Source organism: Lepisosteus oculatus, chromosome 4, assembly GCF_040954835.1.
Source record: "Lepisosteus oculatus isolate fLepOcu1 chromosome 4, fLepOcu1.hap2, whole genome shotgun sequence".
Taxonomy (NCBI): Eukaryota; Metazoa; Chordata; class Actinopteri; order Semionotiformes; family Lepisosteidae; genus Lepisosteus; species Lepisosteus oculatus.
This window is the reverse complement of record NC_090699.1, coordinates 63,198,478-63,223,518: the sequence shown is the minus strand read 5'-3', so window position 1 is coordinate 63,223,518 and position 25,041 is coordinate 63,198,478. Positions and strand designations below refer to the sequence as shown.

The 25,041-nt window shown below is 39.9% G+C and overlaps 1 protein-coding gene across 9 annotated transcripts in view; it reads left to right on the top strand.

Moving 5' to 3' along the window:
* LOC102692886 (serine/threonine-protein kinase WNK2) overlaps window positions 1–25,041 on the top strand; it is a 47,459-nt gene extending 22,418 nt beyond the window's left edge. Inside the window, exons 7-30 of one of the 9 annotated variants that reach the window (XM_069189470.1) lie at window positions 172–463; window positions 1,771–1,886; window positions 2,395–3,384; window positions 4,223–4,378; window positions 4,675–4,713; window positions 5,447–5,638; window positions 6,200–6,532; window positions 7,110–7,361; window positions 8,359–8,408; window positions 8,717–8,879; window positions 9,808–9,924; window positions 10,266–10,436; window positions 10,845–10,896; window positions 11,124–11,243; window positions 11,684–12,648; window positions 13,689–13,731; window positions 14,572–14,642; window positions 15,875–16,569; window positions 16,858–17,072; window positions 17,401–17,628; window positions 18,619–18,717; window positions 20,749–20,793; window positions 21,734–22,014; window positions 22,409–25,041. In XM_069189470.1, coding sequence (XP_069045571.1) covers window positions 172–463; window positions 1,771–1,886; window positions 2,395–3,384; window positions 4,223–4,378; window positions 4,675–4,713; window positions 5,447–5,638; window positions 6,200–6,532; window positions 7,110–7,361; window positions 8,359–8,408; window positions 8,717–8,879; window positions 9,808–9,924; window positions 10,266–10,436; window positions 10,845–10,896; window positions 11,124–11,243; window positions 11,684–12,648; window positions 13,689–13,731; window positions 14,572–14,642; window positions 15,875–16,569; window positions 16,858–17,072; window positions 17,401–17,628; window positions 18,619–18,717; window positions 20,749–20,793; window positions 21,734–22,014; window positions 22,409–22,756 — 6,033 coding nt within the window. In that variant the 3' untranslated portion in view covers window positions 22,757–25,041. Of the gene's footprint in view, window positions 1–171; window positions 464–1,770; window positions 1,887–2,394; window positions 3,385–4,222; window positions 4,379–4,674; window positions 4,714–5,446; window positions 5,639–6,004; window positions 6,533–7,109; window positions 7,362–8,358; window positions 8,409–8,716; window positions 8,880–9,807; window positions 9,925–10,265; window positions 10,437–10,844; window positions 10,897–11,123; window positions 11,244–11,683; window positions 12,649–13,688; window positions 13,732–14,571; window positions 14,643–15,874; window positions 16,570–16,857; window positions 17,073–17,400; window positions 17,629–18,618; window positions 18,718–20,748; window positions 20,794–21,733; window positions 22,015–22,408 lie in introns of all 9 variants that reach the window. The other 8 variants (XM_069189468.1, XM_069189467.1, XM_069189465.1 and 5 more) reach the window with 8 other exon arrangements.

The following is a 25,041-nucleotide window of genomic DNA, read 5'->3' as shown; positions in this document are numbered from 1 at the left end:
CCTTATTCTCCTAATTAGGCTAGTCCCATGTGTGCCCTTAAAATTTGCTTTAGAAAGCTTGAAACGATGATTGAGTGCCCTTGTTTTTAATTTTCTATTTTATGTCTTTAGATACTTGATAGTCTGTTTACAAAACAGCATTTAACTAATAGACTCTTATTTTTATTACAGGTTGAAACGGGTTTCTTTCATGAAAGCGATGCTAAGATTGTTGGAAAGTCGATAAGGGACAGAGTGTCGTTGATCAAGTGGAAAAGGGAAAGGACTATCCCAGTGACGGAGAGTGAGGAGCAGAGCGACCGCGAGTGTGCAGAGAGCCAGAGGAGTCAGCTAGTGCAATCGCAGATCCCGGCCAGAGGGTTACCGTGTGCTGGCCAGCCCGTCCTCTTGGAACCAGAGGAACCCGAGTCCGACCAACATGCACGCCATTGCAACTTGCCTGCCAGCGCCACATCTGTAACATGTAAGAAAGTGCCGCTGAATAGCAATACGTCTGATGTCACAAAGGCATAAAAATAACTGCTCCAGGAGGGCCTAAGCGTCTTTAATTGGCCTCCATTAGGACACCACGTCTTCATCTTCAAATATGCCGGTTGCTTTCACCCTCTAAATATGGAACAAAGAAAAAAAAAAGCATGTGGATGAAAGTGTCACCAGCCCCCTCTGCTACCAATGAAGGGATCGTGTTAGTAATGGATCATTTTTATGTGATGGTTAATGTCATTGGAATTGCTAAGCAAGGCAGGGTTTATAATGGTTCAGTCTTGGCTATAAATACTTTTAATAATGCTTGTTCTTGTAGTGAAAGTATACTATCTGGTTACTTTGAAATCTTTAGAAAAATATAAACATAAACGTTATTTATTTATTTCTAAACATTTTTATTACATCTTTTACATAGATATTAGCTGTGCACATTTTATGTGCCTGCAAAATTTTAACTTGGAATAAATCCTTTGACACCAAACCCCTTTATCTGCCTTTTTAAAGTGTGCTGATCCTTTGAAGCCCAGTGAAAATAGCTATAGGTAATTATCATATGAGTCATAATTCTGTGACTTCATAGTCCTTTTCAAAGGTTGCTGAAGGATTTGATTCCTCAGGTTGAGCTTGCATCAGCACTGTATTTTTACCTCGCGGCCCACAAGCTGCACATAATGTATTCACGCAAGGCTTTATCACATCAGCCTAACATATCTCTGCCAGACGCTGTTTGCATGCTAATGCGTTTAAAAGCTGTGTGAGTCTCTAGTGGCTTGAGACTCCATGCAGTCTTTAGAGTAATACATTTCCCCGTTTGTCAAATGAGGCAAGTGTGAGGGGCTGTGGGAAGCACTGTTCCAGGTTCATGATTAAAGAAGCAGCACAAGGTTCCTTATGTGATGGGAGTATCAAGTTCAGTGCTTTGACAGAGACTTGGAAACATTCTCACACTGAAAGATGTAATAACTTGACAATCCTGTTTGTGGATAGAGTTACATGCTCCCTGAAATTGATGTAATATTGTATTCTGTTTAGTTTGCATTTTTTAATTATTCTATGATTTTTTTCAGGTATGACTGTATAGATCATGCTTGTCTGTAATGATTATGTACTTGTATTTGTACACGTTAAAAGGATTGAAACGTTTGAACTGGCCTTAAACAAATCTCAGGTTAATCCATGAAAAATCTTTCTAGGTATAATGAAGTTAACATGAAGAATATACTGTTATGCCTATTCTTTAATGTTCTTTTTTTTCTTCCTAACATTCACCTCCTGTGCTCCCAGCTGATGGCACCTTTGACAGTGGCCTGGGCTCCACAGTGTATTCCGACTCTCACAGCAGTCAGCAGAGCGTGATCTACCAGACTCTTCTTGACCCCATCTCCTCAGCTGGCCAGCAGGTCTGTAGCCCCCCGATTAATGATGTGTCGGCCCCTCCCCCTAGCCTGCACCAACACCAACACCAACAGCCGCAGCTGGGGCCCTGTCCCCAGCCTTCAGCAGTGAGTAAAGAACGGCACTTGAAACCGTGCTTAAGACTGTCACAACACATTACACAGCCTAATGTCACACCCTGGCCACTTTCAGATCTTCCAGAAACCAAACAATAACATCTCCTGCTGCATACAGTAGTGTATGTGATGTGCTGTGACAAACATGGCCTTGTTAAAAAATGATTCTGAAAACAAAAAGTGTTATCTTCAACATGTTACTTTACACATTACAATTTGAGCTCTTTGGTGAGATTTATCATGGTTGCGCCAGGTTGTTTTTTAAAAAAGAATTTGGTACTTTGTTTTAGTTAATTTCACTGCAAGCATTAATATTTATTTTTAAGTGTAAAGGGTAAAGATGTTTGTCCTAACAGTAACTAAATTTGTTTTTCTTGTTCAATGCTGCTTGATACAGAAAAATTCTAGTGCCCCCACCATAATCACGGAGCCTGTTATGTCAGATGTTTCCTCCGATTGTTCTGACGACCAAGCGTCCTGTTCACATTGCCCAAACAGGCTAGGACTGAACCCGACATTTAGACGTGGAAGCACCTCTTTAATCGAAGCTCCCAAGAGCAGCTGCCTGCACCCCTTTTTAAGAGCGTCCGATGTGAAGTCTGAGCCTTGTGGTTGTCGGAAAGGGTTGCAGGTGCGGTCCACTCGGAAGGCATCTCAGAAGTGTGCATGTGAACTCTCGAACAAAAATCCTGCAGATGTGGCTGCTCCAAAAGATCACCTTTCTCTTTTCAGTCCGATTTTTGTGCAGCACCTTGCCTCAAAGTATGTGGATTTTCGCCGGCACAGTGATTCTGCTGTGGCATCTTCATCAGCAGCCTCCGTGCTTGCAGATTCCTTCGCAGCTTGTTCTACCCCAGCTGGGGGAAGTGGTTCCCGAAATAGAACTACTGGGGAAACAGTGGAGCAAAGGCGTTCAGAATTAGATCACTTCCAGTGTCCCATTCAGTTAAGGTCTAAACCTCCTTATTGTCAAGCCTGCTTGGCACACCTCCTGAAGTCTAGAACGGATTTCAAACATCCTGTACACACTCTGCTTCCACCTTGCTTCTGCAGTAAAATGACAGAGTGCTCAGGCACACAGCCCTGTCTGTCAGCCAGCAGCAGGAGCAACCCAGATGTTTCAGACCTTTCTTTGTTGCGCGAATCTTTACATCACATAATTAACCGAAAGACTAGCTCCGCTTTTCTGAAAGCCCCCAAGCTTCCCGAATGGGGATCATATCGGCCTTCTGGTAGCCATGGAGAGGCTGTTGTGCATGCAGCTACAAAGCCGCAAGATAAAGGCATCTGTGGGAAAACCAGACTAAGTGAAAAGGCCAAACCAATGCCTCCAGCTGCCCAGAACAGCAGGGGCACCCAAGCCATTGAAAACAGACTCAGTATTATGGTAGGTCAGATAAAGAAGCTTGGTATGTGCTTAGCTCTCACCTGTTGTTCCAGTGGGTGAAGTGCCTGTAGAGTACTTACATATGGGCTAATTGCATTGAACTCCTTTTGCTCCTCCCCTGCTTTTGCCAAATGGCAACACAGTTTTTCATGAAAATGCCTTCCTTGTGTACAGTGACCCTCAAAAGAGATCCTTGTTTTTACGGACTGGAACTTCTCTTATATTTTTCCTGTTTCTTATTCCTTTAAATCTTGCAAACCTGCCCTTAACGTGTCTTGAGTGTCTCCTTGTCTTTCACAGTAATGGGAATGGCCTTTTTCCCCTAAACCCTTCCTTACACTGATCCTGATTTAAAAGAGGCAATTCAGTATTACCAGCTGCCCCTCGAGACCCTTGGTGCATTACAGTATAATATTGAGTAATGTATTTTTTCATAACACTTTCTACTATTAAGAAATTAGGATTTTTTTGTATTGATTCTGTATTATTCCTGGTACCTGTTAATATTTAGATTAAACACACATGATTTTAAATATTTTAGATACCAAATGACATGTATATTTTATGCACATTTACTTATTTCCTGAAATGTTTCATAAGTCATTTAAAAAAAAGTTACGTTTCATTTCTCAAAATCCCTCACAAATCTTGTCAATTGACAGGGTTTCTTTTTTGCTTTTCTGTTAAGTTTAAGATTGAAAGCAATGTGCGAACTTGATCTTCAGGTAATTCCAAGCAGATGTCTCTGGTACAGTTTTGTTTGTTCACCTGTAGTCTGAACTCCTCTAAAATCAGGAAGAAGCAGAATGAACATTCTTGTTCCGCTATTATCTTTCAGCCTGGTCTATCTGTGGCTCAGAGCACAGCTGCTGTCCTCCCACAACAGGGTCACCAATCATACCAGCAGCCAACACAGACATTCGCAGTTGTCCAGTCAGCTGCAGGGCCCACTGTCCCACAGAGCCAAGCAGCCTCCACTCCTCAAGTCCAGCAGGTGAGGCAGTGCATAGCTTGCACTCAAACACAGATGGCAAACCTATCGATTACACAAACCTTCCCATTTGACGAACACATGATCCCACTTCCTATAATCTATCGACTTGTGTAATGAAAGAATTACAGTGTGTCCTCGTGCTATGTTGTCTGAGGGCATGGCATTAATCTTTGTGTCAGATGTTCACCATATTGTTCAACTGTGAGTGGTATGGAAGTAGTCTCTGTGCACATTTGTGCTGACTTTTTGCTTTTTTTATTTTTAGTCTTCTTACCCTCTGTTTTCATTTCTCTTAGTTCCAAAGCTATTTCTACACCGCAACATTCCAGTCTCAGGTAGATTTTTGTTCCTCTGATTCAATTTAACCGTGTTGTTAAATAACTGGTTCTTTCAGTTACTAATATTTTGGTATTTGGTCATTTCAGACTGTTTCCTTAAAGCAATGCTTGTTATGAATTGGGTGAAGGGAGAAAAACAGTGCGATCTGTGAAGAATCTGTAGAAAAAGTCTTGCATTAACTTGGCTTTTTGCCATTATAAATACACATTTTAAAATGTTCTAAAAAAATTCTTAAAGCATTTTGTTAGGAAGGATTTGGGGATATGAAATTAGCATTGCACATGACTCTAAAACCAGAGTGAGTATGTGGTACTTACTGTACATGTCCCCAGCATCCCCACCCAGCTTAATCATTTGACCTGTTACAAGCTCTGCTGATGAGGTGTGTCCCTCGCAGATGTCTTTGTAAGACTAAAGACGGGGAACATTGAGTGCCCTGGGAATGCTGATCCAAACGTGTTCTGCCATTTGTGGAAGATCAATCACAAGTCCGCTTGTGACTGTAATCTAAGCTCAGTTTCAACCACATTTACATTTTTGTTTTCCCCCCCGGGTGATTTTTTGGTGGCATCATAAGAGCGATTTCCATTAAAAAAAAACGAACTTGAGAGGACATGTCAAGTGCAGGATATGATGCATAAAAGACTTCTGGTGGGAGGAAAACTCAGATGTATAAGCCAGCCTTTTAATTAGACACCCACGTGTGACCAGTGTCTTTCTTCTCCCCAGCCGTTCACGCCGGCACAGGGTCCCGACATGCAGCCTGTGTGTCCCAGCCAGCCGGTCTTACAGCATGTCCACCAGTTCCAAGCACAGCAGTCCCAGGATCAGAGTCAACCGACCCACTCGCCGCCCCCACTCAAACCTCTACAGATCTCCACAGCACCGCTTCCCCAGTATGTTCATATCCCTCCCACGCAGGTAACTCTTCTCCCATCCTCTCACGCTCCGTGGTCCTCAGTTAAGTACTTTCTCGTAGCGGGGCTATACACTGAGTTTTTTTAGTCCTCGTGATTAGAGAACCTTAATGCTTTTAAGAGGCTCTGTCTTTGCTTTCTGAGCAAAATAATGAAAGTCGTGTTTATGGTTTTACAGCAGCTTTATTCTGGATGTGGGAGCTCATTTATTTAAGAATGCATTAGGCATTTAAGAAAATCTCCCTTTTAACTTGTGTGGAACCAGGCTTTGAAATGGATATTTACAACATTTTCTGCTTTCAAAAGGTTTGTGCCCTTCTTGTCTACATATTTCATCATCTCTTTACTCTTTTTTTTTTGCCTTTTCCAGTTCCCTCAGCAGTTTCCTGTTATTCCAACAGCAACTCCTCTTGCTGGATGTGAATCTTTCCCTCCTCCTTCTCTTCCTTCTCACTCTGGCTTCCCCAGCACCAGCGCCCCCCCTGTGCCCACCTCTTACTTCTCTCCAGGACAAACAATAGCAGCCCCTTCAGCGAACGCCACTGTCTCTCTTCCTGCCACTCAGATAGCTCCCACCATGCAGCCTGGGATCCCAGCTCAGGCCCCCGGATCTGTCGCCTTGCAATGCCAAAGAGGGCCAGCTCCCATGCACTTGCTTGCCATGGCTGTCTCTGGCATTTCAGTTTTGCAAGCTCAGCAGCCGATAGCCCAGATCGCCCAGCAGCAGGTTTATCCTCCTGCTCTGCAGCAGATTGTTAACCCAGAAGTCCCTCCTGTGCAGGCTACTCATATAGCACAGAGTGTTTCTCAGCAGCTTCCTTTGAGCCAGCAGGTGCTTCAGCCCAGCTTAAACCCACTGCCTGAGCCTGCTCTACTTGTTTCTGAGCCTTCTGGCCAGGTAAATATAGAAGGGGTTGCTATGCAAATATTTTAAATATTTGAAGAATGGCAAATGAAGTCCATAATTTCATTTTCAAGACTCAACATGTTTTCTGATTTTCTGTATATACCATGTGCATGACACGGTCAGTGAAGAATAAATGTCTTTAATAACCATTTTGAACAGACACAAAAAGAGAGCCAGCAGTGGATATTGGTAATTTAAGGACAAATCTTTAAAATCAATGTTGTCTATATTGTAAGCTGTTTCATGCATGGGGCATTTCTTCATTAAATTTAAGACTTGGAGTAATAACTATGTTCACTGAGGGAGTTTCCCAGCAGTGAAGTGCAGAACTTGTCATTTTGGTCTTTATCATTTTTAAAATCACATATTATACCCCATATTGCCTTTTTAGTCAAAGAAAGCATTTTCATATTTAACTTGCTTTTATAAAATTAATATGCCTTAAATTAATATATTGTTTTCCACAAATGCTATTTTTCTCAATCCCCCAATTACAACAACCTTTCACACTTGTGTGACGATTTATCAGAATGTGTGTTAAGTTTTTTTTTTTCCTTCTCCATTTCAGATAAATATTGGACAAATCCCATCAAACTATCCCTTAGATTCCAGCTTACAGGTTGAAGCCCAAGTTCCAGCACCAGTCCAGTCTGCCCAGGCCCCTGTCCTGTCTCCACCTATGAAGATCTTGCTGGAAATAGGACCTACAACAGCTGGCCTAGAGCAAGCACTGCATCCCATTAGCACTCAGGCAGCAGATGCCTCTACAGTGTCCCAGCAAAGCAGAGACCGTGGACCTGTAGCAGATGTTTGTAAAGAGGTACAGGTGTTATCTGGTGTTTTATGGCCATGATTCTGCCATGCATTGCCTTTTTTATTTTTTTTTCCCCAATCCTCTGCTTAGATGCTTTTCTTTTTAATTAAACACCTGAAAGTAAAATGTGTAACCTTAAACCATTTAGCAGATGATCAATACTGTGGGGGTTCGTAAAATAAAGTGAGTTTGCTACATTGCATTTTTTTCTCACCTTATCTAGTTTGGCAGGAATCTAAACCGTCTTTTTAGATGTATGGCCTCATTAAAAGGGATTTAGCAAACATATACAAAAGATACTGCTAACACATGAGTATGATTACCATAAGTTTGTGTTCACAAAGTTGAGTGTCTCTTATGTTGAAGTGTGCAGTGGAAATCATTACCCTATCATTAGCACAGCTACATGCGCCTGAGTAATGAGCGCATGTATCTCAAGCGTAAGTCGTATGAGAGCATGTTCCATGCCACAAGGTGCACTTGAGGAAAATGGCTTCTAACTGTAAAGATGCTGTTGACTCCACCTATTGTAAATTAGGCAGCAGAGATTGAAAACATTCAGAGACGTGTAGGATAGACAGATGTTCTTTGGAGAATATATAATATTCTGGAAAGTTTTTAAAAATATTATGTTGTTGGTATCACTGCCACCCAGACCTTTTTCTTTCTCTCTTTGGTAATGGCGCCCTACCCTTGTGAAACGGAAACGGTACCATGTTCAGAGAAACCACTTGTGTTTCAGGGCAGTGTTGTATGTGAACTATCTCGGCATGCTGCTTTTTATTTTTCATCATTTTAATATAGAAGTCTTTTATTGTGCGGTTTAGTACAATATGATGGTTGACGTATAGAGAAAGTTCTGTAAGTGGTGAATAATATAGAAAAAGACTATCCCGAGTCTTTAACTATTTACTATTTGTATTTTTTTTTATCTAAAGCTTGTCTACAAGCCATTTCTGTCATTTTTGGTCAATGCCCATTTTTTGTTTTGCAATATTTTCAGGAATCTACACCAGACAAACAGGTGCCTCTGCAGAGTTATTGCTATGATAGGTAGGTGCTGACAGGAGCTTTTAGTTTTCTACTTCTGATACTGTGATCAAGCTTTTACTTGCCTCTTAATTTTTTTTTTACTTGCAAAATATTGAATTCAAACTTCCTTTTTGAAGGAGTAGAGTTAACATATAACCTTTTTGCCATCAGTAACCAAAGTGCATGTATTGTACTGACTCTGAAAGGTCAGCCATGGAGTATTTCAGAGATTGCGGATAACTGTTGGATTCAGCTCAAGTGAAATTTTCCAACTATCATTTTAAGAAGAAAAGGTTCTAAATATGCTTGTCGGCCCTTGTTCTGAGTAGTGTGAATTCTGACGCCACTTCGGGCAAAGAGATGAGCGATGGCTGTGAAGGAGCCCAAAGCAGCGGGAAGCAGGAAGGCAAGTCGAGGAAGCATCACAGGAGGTCGACACGAACACGCTCACGGCAGGAGAAGATGAGCAAGCCCAAACTGACCATTCTGAACGTGAGTGTTGCTTGTTCAGTCCTGTTCCTGGGCCGTCTAGCTTTTGCTCCAGTTGAGTTTTACGTCACATGCTGACTTATATCTGCTCTCTATTGTGAGGCATTTTTTCCAATGAAAATGTGCTTTAAGCTCTTGCCAAGTTGGGTGACAGTTGTAATTATCGTGAACCCTGTGCTGATCAGCAAGAGTCGGGACCGCTCTTATTCAGGTGTGCGAGCTGAAGTATGACGTATTGGACTGAAACAGAAGGGAAAACAATGACTCTGTGGGGGTGTCTAATACCTTGTCATTTCCACCTGTGTCTGTTCATCATCAAGTAATAAGCTATAAGTAAGGGCGCCAATCTTAGGTTAGCATTCTCATGAGAGACTGTACTGTATAAGTTTCTATGGCTGAGGTTACTGTAAATGCACTTCAGGTTGGATATTTTTCCATTATTTCCAAAACCATAGCAGTAGAGTGGCAGAAGATTCAAACAATCTTTAGGTCTGTCAGCATTTTAACGAAAAGAAGGAAAATTACCCATTCCACTTGAAGCAGTGATGCATACGTTTAGTAGATAAAAACAGAACAGTAATCTTAACTATGCATTGGGAATGAACAAGTGACTTTTGGGTGAATGTAGTCCATATCTTCAGGTAACAACAATAAACTCTTCTAAAGGCAGCTAGATTTCAGAAAAGCAGAATAATGTCAGGAACCTTAATCTTTCAGTATGTGACAGCTTTTATAAAGAAATTATTTTTTGGAAGGTTTTTAGTCACATTTTGAGAGAACACAAAATGTGTATATCCAAAGAAAAGTAACTTTGAAGTAAATTCCAGCTCTTTTAAAAAAAATAACCTTATGTTAAAATTTATTCATTGACCTTTCCATTTCCCCTTCCTTTTTATTATTAATGAAACCAGTTATATTCATCTTCCATCAGGTCTGTAATACAGGAGATAAGATGGTTGAATGCCAGCTGGAGACGCACAATCACAAAATGGTGACGTTCAAGTTTGATTTAGATGGGGATGCTCCTGAGGAAATTGCAACCTACATGGTAGGTTTTACAGGTGCCAGAAAGCAGATTGATTTCTAATGTTCTCAGTTTTTTTTTAAAAAAAATCATTCTAATGGTAATTTCCTTATTATTTTGAAATTGAGATTCTATTGTGTATAGGGTTTTCAATCTGTTACCAGACAGATAGGTTGTGATGTGGATGGATTTTAAAATTGGCATAAGGACCTCGCCTGAAACTGTGTCTTTTGAAATCCAATTAAACTTTTTTTTAACCATGGTACAGTTGAAAAAATCTTAGGGTGTGCAGCCTTCTCCTGAGATGTTCCCGTCTGGTGTTTTTACACATTGAAGTATGTGCTTTGCCTTTTCTCTTTTTAAAGGTGGAAAATGATTTCATCTTGCATGCGGAGAAGGAGATCTTCATTGAGCAGCTGAAAGATATCATTGATAAAGCAGAGGATATGCTGAGCGAAGATACAGAAGGAGAGCGAAGCTCTGACCAGGGAACAAGCCCCCAGCAGGGCCATGTATCAGGACTAGAGCTGGGAGAGGTGGGAAAAGAGTTCAATGTGTAGCCTTTAGGTCCAAAGACATGATGCATCTCCCTTGGTTGCTTTGATGATCCTTGTATGTATTTATGGCAGAGATATCACTATATACTGCAGAGTTTTCAATGCAGCAATGGGGAGACTATGCTCAAAATGGAGTCCTTTCCTCCAAAGAACATTTTTATATGATCAGTCAAGAGGACCCCTTCTTTTCTTCGTTAACGTGGATGCTCTTTATTTCAGTTATGCTCAGTGCTTTGACAGTTTAATCTAAAGATATTTTCTGTAATGTACTTTTCTCTGCTTGAGTTTTTTTTTAATTACTGAAATGACAAGCAATTTCTGTCATTTGATTAGAAATCTTATCTTTACAAACTAGGATCATTAGTGACGCATTTCTGGTTTTTTTAGAATGCAACAGCACAGCAGCCTCGTACCAACCAGCCAGTTTATCAGCAGAATGGTAACTACTGTATATTTACTTGCTCTTGGTTGCCTTTTTGTTGTGTGATGGTGCATACAACCCTTAATTCTAAAAGAAATTAGGAAAAGGCCACTGCAGTGAGATGTTAAGATCAAATTGATGAGTAATACGGCTTACTTGTTTTTCTGGACTGCCTGATCTTTTTCTAATCATGTTTATTCTTTATCATTTGATGCATCTTCATTGACTTTTCTCATCTTTTACAGTACTTCATACTGGCAAGAGGTGGTTTATTATTTGCCCAGTTGCTGAAACTCCCACAACTGAGGAAAAGGAGAAGTCGTCAGCAGTACTGACATCAGCAGCACAGCCTGCTGCTTCTCAAGGTAAAATTGCTGCCAGAGAATAAAGCCTACAAAAAGTGCTAGCTTTATTAAGAAGAGAAAACCCATTAGAACAGATTCTAGCCTTCAGCTTTTTAATGATAAATATGTTAAAGGGCTTTCATATTTGTTGAAGGTCATATGTATATGGGAAGAAAACATAGTTGTAAAGTTGTTTCGTAAGGCTTAATTTGGCCTGTAGGTCAGAGGAATTATGTGAGGGTGTGCATCTGTGTGGACAAATAGGACAGCGAAGAGGGCAGTTATGTAACGGCACCATCAGGCGAGTACTGTGCTTCTATGAAGGACGTGCATTGTGTGTTATTATAGATCACTCCTGCTTCTTTTGCACTTGCAGAAAGATGAGTTGGAATGTGATGCTCTCAGATATGCGGGATGTTCAGCAGAGTTTGCCAACAATTTTTTTTTTTTCCCGCTTCTAGAGCCAGAAGCCCAGATCAATACCACAGCAATGCCACTGTCCACAGTGGCAGCTCAGGGTTCCACTGAGGTCTGGGATGGTCACAACAGCACACCCCCACCTTTCACTACAGGCGCTGCAGATCGAGCAGTTCTTCCCTTGTCTGCTTCAGTAGTATCCAAAGGTACCCAAATTAATGACCTAAAGAGCGATGCAAGGGAGCTTGAAATTCAGCAGACGCAGCTGACTACTGCTGAGGGACTTCCACGTGAAATTCGGAGCTCCCTTTCAAATGATGAACCTTTCAGTGGTCAGCCCAGCACCATGTCACCCATTCATACCGTCCAGCAAGTGACTGAAATTGCATGTGCTGCCTCCGTTGTTGCAGATATCCCCTGTTGTCCCATCGTGCCACCTCTCTCTTTAGATATGACAGCTGTTCAAGCGGTGCCATCTCCGCCCCTGTCGGCAAAGGACACCAGCCATATTTCAGACCTTCCAACCAGTCAGGCTGAAAAACCCCAGCAGCCTGTGGTACTGCAGCAGCCTTTTGCAACCTCCGTGCAGTCCTCAATGGCAAAATCGCCCTCTCAACCCCAGAGCCCAGCTCAAGCTCCCCAACATTATTTGCAGCAGCAAATCTCAACACCTGGCCCGTCATCCACCCAGCAAGCTTACCTGGTGGAATCCGATGGTGAAGGCCCTCGTCGAGTTGAATTTGTTGACAACACGATCAAGTCGCTAGATGAAAAGCTGCGCAATTTATTGTATCAAGAGTATGTCCCTATGTACCCGGCCAGTGGGACATCTGAAACTCCTGGATCTTGCACAGAGTATATTCACTCTCCGCCCATTATTGAAAACGCAGTGGTTGGAACTGAAACTTGCACGTCCAGCCTCATGGGGAATGGGGTCCCACCCAGTGAGCCTGTAAGCTGTGCTGTTCCCAGCCGAGTGTCTGCATGGTCTGGATTTGAGGATCAGACTGTAAGTCTCTCTTTTAAAATTGTGTTATAGCAGTAACAGGGCAGAATAGAAAATTGTGATGTGATATATTGCTTGTCAGGTGTGTCTCTCAAGTGCTGCTCATCTTCTTTTGATAGTTTTTCCCTATCCATGTTTTGAAAGTCAGGTGCTGCGCTGGTTGTAAAATTAGGCATGTAAAAGTGCTTTTCACATTTAAACTGGTTTTGGTTTATTTGGTCTCCTCAGATCAATGTGTTGGCTGCAAAAATGTAAAACACCTTGCCATGACTTTATTAATATCACTTAATTTCACAAGTGAGCCTGGTCCTTGTGCTTTAGTGGTGGATGAAGTGAGTCCCTTCAACTTTGGTATCAAATAGTGCTATACAAATGCAAGCAGTCAGAATTATTTGATCATCTGACATGCACTTAGACAGTGAAACCCATCCAGGATTGGAATGTTCATCAGGTTAACTAAGGATCTACAATACTAACATTTGATCAGCCCATTCAATACTTTTTGCTTCAAGGTGTTTGTGCTCTGTCAGTGCTTTTAAAAGTCATGTATTTCACACCAACAGTTCTATTTTTGGCTGTATCGCAGATGTCCAGACAAAATCAAGCTTAGGTCATCTACCAAAACTGATCTCACCCTTGAACTAATGATGGAAACTTATTGATTGCACTAATTGCATTTAATTGTGCATCCAGCCAGTGAGTTGGAGGCAAGGTCTTTTATATCTCAATGTCATATTCCAATGTATTACTGTCCCAGGCACAAATTACTCAAACATGCATATGGAGAATGTATTTATTACAGCATGACTACTCTTTGGTTCCTAAATAAAAATGGTAAAAACCAAAAAGTAAATGTTAATTATTTACAGTACAGTGCAAATATACTTTGACTTTTCTTTCAGTTTTGTTATAAGTGAACACTGAAACTGCATTTAAATTTCCTTATCTGTACTGAGCTGTCTTATATGACAGTTTTGATTGTAAAAAAGTACAGTTTTGAAATATGACATATCTTATAATATGTTTCCCTCTCAAATTCTCAGGTATTAGAAAAAAATGAAATGAAATCTCCAGTAGAGAGCGAAGGTAGGTTGACCTTAGGAATTGCAAAATGTACAGTTAAACCCAATGTATTGTTTAAAAAACAAATGTGGTACATTTAAATTAATTGTAATATTGACCTGAAAACTCCCTTCAGATTTCAGCTCAGCTGTTTAAAGAAATAAGTCTCAATCACCTATTCAGGTGGCTTGAATTTTCATACAGTATATTTTTCTCTATTAAATAAATTTAATTTAGCACACTCTGATTTTATCTTCCATAACTCTAAGTAATAAACATGTGAACTACTTTGCAATTTTATTGGTGTTTTCATTTGCAGTGTATTAGACTAAAAAACCATGGCAGTCACAGATGGCACTGATAGAGCCTAATTGCCTCTCATGGGTCTCTGTGACATTATACAGCATTATCAACAATGTATGGGTGTTCAGCATTGTCAATGGGCCATTTTAGATGTGCTCAAAATGGATACATTGATTCCTAAGGACATGAAGGAAAACTGCAGTCAGGTTCTACATAACCAGACATTCACCTTAATTTGAGACCTTAAATTGACCTCACTACATAAGGTCTCCACTTGTGTGCTAGCATTCAGATATTGGTCTTGCTGAGTGCAGAGTTGGTCAAGTTATTCACGCAAAAGAAGAACTGTTCAGTATGAAAAGCAAATTGCACCAATGCAAATTGGAATTGGTTGGTGCTCATGCAGCACACAGTAAGTAGAGAAGTATAGAAATTAAATTACTACCCTACATTTTTTACAGGGATTCATCCATTAGTTAAAATTTCCCTTTTCTACACGTCACAGTTGATAGAGAGGAACATACTGTAAGTTTTTTGTAACTTTGTACTTCTGTTTTTTAGAAAGTGGAATTAAGAAACAGACTGACTCTGCAGCTAACATACAATCTATTTCTGGAAACAGCCGATTCCAGGTAACAAATTTATGTGGAAATGCCTCTAGCGTTCTTCTGACAAATGCTAGAAAATTCCTGTACTGAATGTTGGTTGTACATGATTCCACTAGTACTGCACTGCAAGAGGGAAACTCATTTTCATGTATACAGTTTGAACGGCAATCTTTTTGGTATTTACCCTTTATTTGAGATATGAAAACACACAGAGCTAAAAACCTAGCATCTTTAACTAAAATAGGAAGGGAAGGTTTCCATGGGGCTTATATTGTCACACCCTGCCCCCTTTCCCCCTGAAGCACGGTGGCTGAAATTCTTTTGGTCAAATGTGGAATCCACTCAAAAGAGGTTTGTAATTAAAAGCTATAAGCCAGCATCACGTGGCACTGCATACCCACAGCCATCCTCAACATGTTAAACAGAGAAAAGCTGTTAGCCTGTGAGGCCCTGGATAAAATGAATAAGCACATTAACAAATCAGATATAAACACACCTCTGTTAAGGACAGCCTTAACAACCTTAATTCAACTTTGATAGTGTAATCTGAACTGCAGTAAAGCATTTTATGTCGATTTTCATTTCTAGCCATACTGACATCTGGGGCTTAACTTTTTTTGGTTTTGTTTTAAAACTATCTATCCTGCTGCAGTTTGTGTAACTGCTTATGAACCCTTGTCCTGTAGGACCCCTCTGTCTTCTGGTTTTTGTCCCTGACATATTCTTGATTGCGGGCAAGGAGTGTTTTTTTTTTCTTTAGAATTTGCTTTAAACTCTCATAAAGTTGATTTTCAAGTCAGCCCTTACTGGTTTCTGAGCTGCAGAGCTCCCCTCATTCAGGTATGTTGTTGCCTGAAATGTAACCAAGCAAGTCTCTGCAGAGAAAACCCCATTATGGTAATGTTTGAAAACATGTCCATGTCTCCATTCATCATAAACTGATCACCTATTAATAGCAGTTTCATCAGAAATAAGGGTAAATAAGTTGAGGAGAAACTGCATAATTCTGTATATAGAGGTTGTTTGAAACATTATGCTTTTTGGGTATTTTTGTGCAGAATCTGGTAAACAAAGTGTAAACTAGCTAGCTGATCTAGTAACAGTTGGTTAAAACTGATGAAAACCTGCACGCAAATAGGTTCTCTAGGGCCAAGGGTAGAAACCACTTGTGTGTATTTAGTGTCTGCCAATGTTAGTCATACCAGTGGTGTTCCTAAAGCTGTTTTTTTATTTTAAAGTATTTCTTTCTCTCTTAGATTATCCCTACTCCTCCAGACATTGTGAAAAAACTGGAACGAAACCGAAAGAGCAGAAGCACTTGTGCGTCCCCGATACCTCCAAGTGCCAAGGGTGCTGACAATTCCCAGGCGGCTGTGCTGGCAAATGGGGAGTCTTATTCGCTTCTTGAAAAGGAAGATCTCGCAGAGCTGCGGTGCAGAGACAACCACATCACGTCCGATGAGGTCTCCCCCGTGACGACCATTGGCAGGTTCTCTGTGGTTAGCACCAAGGATGAGGTCACTTTGAAGATGCGCAGCAATAGGTATTCAGCACCACCAGACTTTTACCAGGATGTGCCTCCTTCCAGCCCCAAGCTGAAGACGTCCGTCCCACGAGCTCAGACCGCAGTCCCTGTTGATGTGACCATCCACAACCACCTTTCTTCAGACTCTGGAGAGGAGAGTACTCCATCTAAGATACCCACCACTCCGCCTGCAAGTCTAGGTGACAACTCTGGTGGTGACTTAATGAAGAAAGCTGTGGCTTTCCTGAGAAGAACTGGGAAAAGCAGTAGTATCCAGAGTTCTGACTCTCCAAGCAGACAGGGTCCAAACGTCCCGACAATAAACATCTCATCCTTCCGCTCCCACTCCTCCTACATTAGCAGTGATAATGACTCCGAATTTGAAGATGCTGATATAAAAAAGGAGCTGCAGAAGCTGAGAGACAAGTATGTTTAAGAGCAGCTATTTGTGGCTTATTTTTCAGTTGTAAATTGTTTTTTGCTTGGTGCACAATTTTTATATAATTTGAAGTAAAGGGTAAACAAGTTAGGGATACATCTGACCGAGATTTTCATCAGTATGTGTATTTGTTTTGATTAGAAAAGTCTATTTTTACCATTAAAGGGGGATCCTGTATTTAAAATGCTTTAAAACACCTTTTACCTATTTTCACCAAGGAGCATGTTCAGATGGAATAATGTGATGCATTTTAAGTATATTTTGTGTCTCTCTAGGCACATGAAGGAGATCTCGGAACTGCAAGCTCTTCAGAGGGGGGAGATTGAGCTCCTTTATAAAAAGCTTGGGAAACCTTTGCCCCCAGCTGTGGGTTTCCTCCATGCTGCGCCACCTACTGGCCGAAGACGCAAAGCCAGCAAGAGCAAGCTGAAGGCTGGGAAACTGCTTAACCCACTGGTTCAACAGCTGAAAAGTGCTACGAATAACACGAGTGAGTATGAAACCAAAACATGTCGGATTTCTAGAATGATTGCGTTAAACATTCAGATTCATGTTACTTTCAATGAAAATAACAATCATTTGAATTATTGATTGATTATTGATTATTGAATCATTAAGTTTTTCTAAACCTTCCATTGAAAGCTTTTTTTGAACTAAATTACAGTGCCTATGCAACTTCAATCTCAATATCGGTGATTGCGGTCTTGTTTCTGTTATGGTGGAGAAGAATGCAAACCTCACACTATACAGTATGTATGCAGATATACGTATATGCAGTACTTTCAAGGATCAAAAGCACTCATCTTTCTTTTCTGAAGGTGAGCCTGCTATGAATCCGCCTGCCTCTTCGGCTAAAGAGTCCAGTCTGGCAGACAGCACTGTCTTTTCCACGGCAAGCACTCTGCCTCCCTCAGCATCTGTTATTCCCGCAGCAGAACCTGTTCAGACACAGCAGCCCTGCTCAGTCAAGGGGTCGCTGTCCTCCGACAACATCTACTGTGGCTTCCTCAGTGAAGGGACAGGGCCGCACAGTGGCCTTGGTCAAGGTGATTGTCTCCCTGCACTTTAGAACAGAGCAGAATGGAATACAGTGAGCTGTTTTGTAATCCCTGTCCTGAAATCTGTGGTCCAATTACCTTTGGCTTTACAGATGTCACATGACACAAGAATCAAATAGATTTGACATTGAATATTTTTACTGTTGTCGCTGTAATCCTATTTTCAGTGGTGACATTACATTATATTACAGAATGAAAGGAACAAATGTTAAAAGTTCCTTCTTTTCTTTGTGGGCATTCAAGAGTAAATTCATAGGTAGGTTGCCCACAATGAAATACTGGGCCTGACATTTTTGGTCAGTGTTTTTTTTAAAGATGTGCAGTTGAGTTTATTCTAAATTAGTCTTTTTATAATTCATCCTCAAAGGTAAAATGCATGCAGGATTTTAGATGAGTAAATGGAACAGCACATTGCAAGAAATGCTGCTCTAAAAGACAGTTGATCAGTTGCGTTTTGAAGCACTCCTGTGTTGTACGTTTTTGGCAGGTTGACATGAAAATACATAATGGTAATGAAACATGAAATTCTGTGAAATGTGCATTTAGAAAACATACCTTGAACAAATCAAATTGCAGCTTTTAAAGTGTAATATATATATATACACAGCACATTAGTTATGGGTATTTATAATGTGGCAAGAAATGTTAATGAAGAGCCTGTGTTCTGCAGAGTCAGGGGAAAATTGTATTTTATTGGTTTTTGGGTTTTGATGCTATCCGTCAGTATTAGAAGTAGAAAGGGATGTTACCCCAGTATCATACATGTTGCTCACTCATTCTAACATGTACAGTGTGCCCTTATGCATCCTTAATGCACCTTCCTGCATGCAATCAGCTACCTGACTGACATTTTCTTGGCTGTGTTAATAAAATTCTGTGGGTTATTAAAAGCCTAATAATGGTTTAGGGACTCTGATGAGAGCTGTTTTGTACTTCACAAGTGTTTTTGTTTTTTCTTCCCTCTATATTCATTTGCAGGCTGGACGGTTTACCACCAAACGTCTGAGAGAGTGACCTATAAATCTAGTAGCAAACCTCGTACCAGATTCCTCAGTGGACCTGTGTCTTTGTCCATCTGTTTGTATTTGTTCTTTTGTACTTTACTTCATTCCATTCCTTTTTCCTCTTCAGTTTTTTCCAGTTTTATATTTGGGCAGGCTGCCTGATTATTATTTTTTCCCCACAGCCAGCTTTTTGTTTTAACCTTCTCATTTTCTTACTTTGAAGCTCACTTATTCTTTCATTTGCCATACAAATGCTTTCGTGCACTGCTTTTGGCTCGCAACTGGATACCAAAAGCATATGTGGAAGAGCTCATCTTCTCTAAACAGGCGTTTGACATGGAATTTGATCCTGAGTGTACCAAAGCCTTTGTATTTTGTGTACTTTATGTTCGAGTAATACTTTGAGTTGCAATGTGGCAAATGTGCTGATCTGCAGCCCTTGTGTCAAAAAAGGGAAGAATCCAGGCCTTCCATTGAAGAATGGTCTCTTTCACACATGTTTGGACAATGAAGACATGCATGTAACAAGCTGATACAATACTAGGAGGTCACTGGGAATAACATCTCTATAAAAGGGCTGTATTTAAAATATTATTCTATTTAATTCTACTGTTTAATTTGTTGCCTTACTTGCATGATGAAAATGCTGATACAGAAGTGCTCCAGCTAGTATTTTTTAATTTCTTTATTATTTATGGCTTAATGGAGCATTTCCATAGAGTTTGTTTTACTTTTTAATCTTTTTTATGTGAGCTTTAAGGGATCCTGCCCCCTTCTTATGCCAAGGTGACCATTCTTTCTTTTAATATGCAACTTCTGTGAAAAGTGATCTGGCTGGAGCACTAGTCAGTTTTTTTTGTTATCCAAAATGGCATCCTCAATAAACACATAGAACTTCATTGTTAGTATAATTAAGTAGATATGAGCACACTAGTATAGATCATGCTCTTGAAGGTCAATTGTATTGAAAATTGAGAATTGCATTTTGTTTTGGAAATTCTTAGGAATACTGTTCCTCTTTTGCTATACCTGACTATCTGTCAGTTTGCCTTTGTGTGCTTTGACTAAGCTCGCAGACCATTAATGATTTACAGGCAAACCCATTGTGAACATGTAAAGATATATTGGTCCGATAAGGTACCATAGTGGAGGTTTGTTCCCTTTGAGCTGCAGTTTTTTTTTTTGCTTGAATATTGATGATCATGATTTATTGAATTGAAGTTAGAATTTCATTATTTTACAAATCAGTCTGAATAATGCATTTGCTGCTTAATTAAAAACAAAGACCGATTATGGCACAATTCTTTTGGAAGCTTTTGTTCTGTGGTCAGTGGAAAAATGCTATTTGTGTCATCTGACAGTCTCCTTATTTTCTGGAATACTATATAAAGAGACGCATTAATCCAAACACTAAAAATATATAGTTTTGTCAATGTTACAATTGTGTATAACACTGAAATTGTCAAATATTAGAAGTTATTGTTGAAATTGAAAGCATTACAGTAGTCTTGAAAGGGGTTTTCAGAAGGGGAGGAAGAAATTGCCAGTTTCCCTAGCTATTAAAGATACAGTACTTTCTACCCCATAGTTAACTGTTGTAGTTAGTTTCTTTCCTTTTTTGCATTTTAGAAATCTGTGGCTGTTTTTAGTGCACTTTTTTTTCTTATGTAGACATTTAACACATTTTTAAATTAAATTGTTGTATTCTTTTATATTCTGTAATTTAACTGAAGTTTTTTTTTTTGAAAATGAGATTTTCATCCTTTTTTTTTGCCTGTGGACTTTCGGAGCAATATATCTTTATGGAGCTACAGCTTCGGAATGTGGATTTTCATGGTTTCAAAATTCCTACCACATATGAAGGGCACAGACCTCTCCTTTTGTTCTAGGATGTCTGTCAGAATTTTATTTTTGGAATGAATGCACAAGTAGCAGGTCCAGCTTTTACCATCTAAATCACTGACTAAAACACCCTTTTCCCCCCTTTTCCTCTTTACACTTAATAATGGCTTTGTATTGCTTTGAAACAGCTTGTCCTCCAGATCTGTTGTGTTCAGTCTGTTAAGGCCTAACTGTCTTTGTCTTGTATTGTTTTACCTTGTAGGGTCTACCCTGAAACGACTATGTCTAGGCAAAGAGCGCAGTAGTAGTAACTATCCCATTTTCTTTCTTGGTCTTTTTCCACGTGGCATGAGCACACATTTTGCTTTGCACCAGAATCATGGCAGTTATTGAAGCAGTTCCTGTGAAATGTACTTGACCACAGGCTGCGTTTCATACGTGTCATAAGTGGGGGGTACTTTTTCGGTTTTGGTTTTAGTGCATGACCAGTTGACTGCTTTACAAGTAAACGTCCTGGAGTAGCGATGTTTGACTTTTTATTTTGTATCAGCATTAATTAGTTTGGCATTTTATTGGTGTTAATCATTTCAATGAACCGGGGCTGGAATGGAAGACCACTTCGCTGCTGGTTTCTCTGTAGGAAAGTCTGAAACCAAATTGTTTTCCAAATGTGTTAAGTGAAGTGTTGGAGGTTCAAAAGGGTTTTAATTAATGAATAAATGAACTAGATTTAATGCCTAAAATTTCTGTTGAATAAAACTGGCGTTTTCTGTTGCCTTTATCATGTATAGCACTAGCATTACCTCTTTGATTGTTTTCTCAGCCTGTGTCATATAGTGTTGGCAGATCCATCAATTTATATACAGTATACGTATATTCTAAGGAGAATCTCTACCCCCACAGAGTCTTATTCTAGTCCAAATGTGGTTTAGCTTGACACATTATTGCATTTAGCCCTTATTTACAATTTAAAAGAGCCTTGCCTTCCAACTAGCGTTTTTCTTAGCATTGGGAGTTTAAAATCTCCAGAGGACCACGTCATGGTTTCAGGTTTTGTAAAGTTATCGAAGCTGAATTGCTCCTAGTAACGTTTCTGTGGCCTTGGTTCGGTTTTGGTTAACCTCCCTGTTAAGTGCGCTTTCAGACTTAGCTGTAGTTCTGTTGATCCAAGGGGTTAAACCAAGCAGCGAAGTGGTTCAGGGAGGTATAAGCGAAGTGCAGAATTCTAAGAGGCGCCTGTCTTCCAGGGTCGTCTAACGGTGGCAGCGCAGCTGCGGGGGCGCAGAATCCACAGCCGCAGGCCGTGCCAGCAGCCCCTCCGCAGCAGCTCGCCGGCCTGGCGCAGGCTCAGGCCAACAACAGCAACAACAAGAAGGGCACTTTCACGGACGACCTGCACAAGCTTGTGGATGACTGGACCAAGGAGACCATCGCGGCTGCCCACGCAAAGCCCTCCCTCAACCAGATCAAGCAGAAGAGACAGTGGCACGACATGGATCCGAAACCCAAGCCAGCTATACTGAATGAGGTGAAGGGAGAAGAGAGGGCATTGTTAGCCGAGGTTTAGCAATAAACCTGTGTAACATTAAAATTGACCAGCACCCCCTACTTAATGTAATTTCTGTATGAGTACGTTTTTTCAGGGATTGATAAGAGAATGTCATCGTGTTAATATTTTCTCTGCTGCATCAGCTGCTTAGTGGTATGTGTCTTAATTCACGGGAATCTATTTGGAAATCATACGAGTCATACATGTAGGTAGTTTGCAATGGAAATCCTTTGAAAAGTGATGTGCATGGCTGTAGAGTGTAAATTTATTGGGGAAATCGCAGTCTGCAGTAAAACTACATTCTTGACGATTTAATGGGTATAATATTTCATAACTGTTAAATGTTTAAAATCTGTGTCCTTCTCTCTGACAGGTGAAATATCCAAGTGTACCTGGGACAATGAAGTACCAGATCCCCCTTTCGTGCCCCATGACGGCTGCCCTGGCACCTGGAATTCAACCAGCCTTGAATGGCAATACAATTGCAGGGATAAAGCCTAACTATTTAATGCCAGCCTGCCAGTTTGGAGGAGTGATGCCAGCATCCATGTATGGAATACAGTGGCCCGGGATAGCTGGGCCAGTGGGTCAAGTTGGAGTACTAGGTGCCCCAGGGGTGGTAGCATTTCCTTCCATTGGCAATTCTGGTTTGCAAGTCTTTCCTGTGCCACTACAAAACCCCATTTTGAGCCCGCCGAGCCCCAACATGAGGACTACTTAGCTTCACTTTCTGTCATGGTCCATTGTTTCAAAAGCTTTACTCTGGAGTGTACTTGCTTATAGATAACACTTGTGCTGTTGGATATGGTTCTGCTGGCAACTGATGTAGGGCTGATTGAGCACATAGCCATACATTGCATCATGCAATCACTGTGAAACATTTTCACAAAGATTAAACGGTAGTTTGTTTTGGGCAATTGTAGCTTCTCAACTATTATTAAGACACTTTATTAATTATATGCTTGTATGTTAAAACACTAGCAACTGGAAAAAAAATGTATAGATGTTTTGAAGAACTTGAACTTATTCTTAGTTAATTACCCTGCAAGAGTATAGTGCCTTGAATCATGCTTTTCAGTTTCTGCTGGAAAGAGGTATGTAAATGTTTGAAAGATTTTTTTTAACTTTTTTTGGCATTCTTTAGAAATAATTGGTTGTTTACATTTAAATGCCCTCTCAACACTGCACTATAAATGCTGTAGATGTGTTTATTTCGATGTGGGGGAACAAACAACACTTTTTTTTTTAACATTTCAGTTGCTGTCTCCACCTGAAACAGCAGACTTGCCTTTTGATTTCCCAGCAGGGATATGTGGTTATAAAATTTCAGAACATACACTTTCACCTGCTAGGTTGGTGCAACATCCTGCATGTTGTACTTAACAAATGTACAGTCAGAAATGATTTGAAGATAGTTATAAATTCTAGCTTTTTTTTTATTAACAGTGTTCCTTATTCATGGGATCAAATTTTGCGGGCACAATTTAAAAGCTCAGTTCCAGATATCTGCAATGTTTTGAATGCTTTTTTTCTTTTTAATAAAAGTTATTTGCGCTTTTGTTGAATCTACTGAATGTTGCAGTAATGTTCAGATATTATAGTGGCCTTTTGTTAAGCCTTAGTAAAAAAAATGGATATCTGGAGCTTCTTTCCACTCTAAGTTTAGAATTTGAAAACTGAGCAGTTGCATAAAATAAATGCATTTACAGCTATTACTTTAGGGCACTACTTTTGTTTCTTCATCACTATTTATTATTTTGGGAGCAGTGCAATCACTAGTTTTTGAACACAGTAGTTAACTGTATAAGTTATTTAGCTTTGGTTTAATGTACATTAAATTTTTCAATGCTGCTAGTTTGACTTCCATTTGTGTAGTTCCTCAATTAGCGAAGAATGCAAGGTGAAGGACACTGTCTGGCTGCAAACCCAATAACACATTTGCATGACTTCATGTACAAAAGGTCAGGAGGAAGCTAATTCAAAATACCAACTACTGGTATTGAACAAAAATTACACAATGTAACTTCATCAAAGCATTGGTAATATTTTTTTTTGTAAATTTATAATGTGAAACAGTGTTATCACTATGTCAGAGCAAATGTGAATTGTGGTATTTTTCTGGGGCTCTTACCAATAAAGACAAACCTTTTTTTTCCTCTTCTTTCCAATTGTCCTCAAACATTTTATTCATTTGTCCTCTTAATGTGAATCTTAGGAATGATTTTTTTTCTCATTTTAAAACGTTGTACAGTACTACATCTTTCTGTTAATGTTCTTTAAAGTGATTAGCTGATGTAAATGAATCGGCTAATCGTTAAACACTCTTTTGAAATAGTTCTTGATGGAGTTGGAAACTGGAGGCAAAACCACTACCATTTTTTTTCTGCTGATATAAAAGCCGTTTCACTTTATAGACAAAATGGCACAAGATCGTTAATGAACTCTACATGTGAAATCGATATTTTTGCTTTTACGATTTGTGTATTGAATCGAAAAAATACTCTACAAAAATATTGGCACAGGTTTAAAAATAACACTGTAGAAAGTAAAATGTTTAGGCACACTTCTTATTCTTTCATGCAGTGATGATTTTATACCACGTGCTGAAAGGCAGTGATGTCTTGTTCTGCCAAGCTGTGAATTGTATAGTTCTACTGTAATTATAAGTGTTCTCTATTTTTTTGTTCCTACCCTTTTAATATGTATTATTCCATCAATTCGGTTTGAATTGGATTTTTATAGAATATTATGCAGAATCTTCTGCCTTGGCAAATTTTCAGTAGTAAGAGATTTCTGTTCTCGTTTGGTTTCTTTATATTCATGTCAGTACGCTTCATGAGCAGACACAAGAACCTATTTTCAGAAACATTGATGCTTGCACTACAACTTGATGTCAGGTTTGCTATGGCCTGTTTAGTCCTCTTTCATGAACTGACTCCGTCAGTGGCACTAACTCACAAAGATTGTAAATGTTTAAAGAAAGAAATAAACATATTTTGTGCTTGA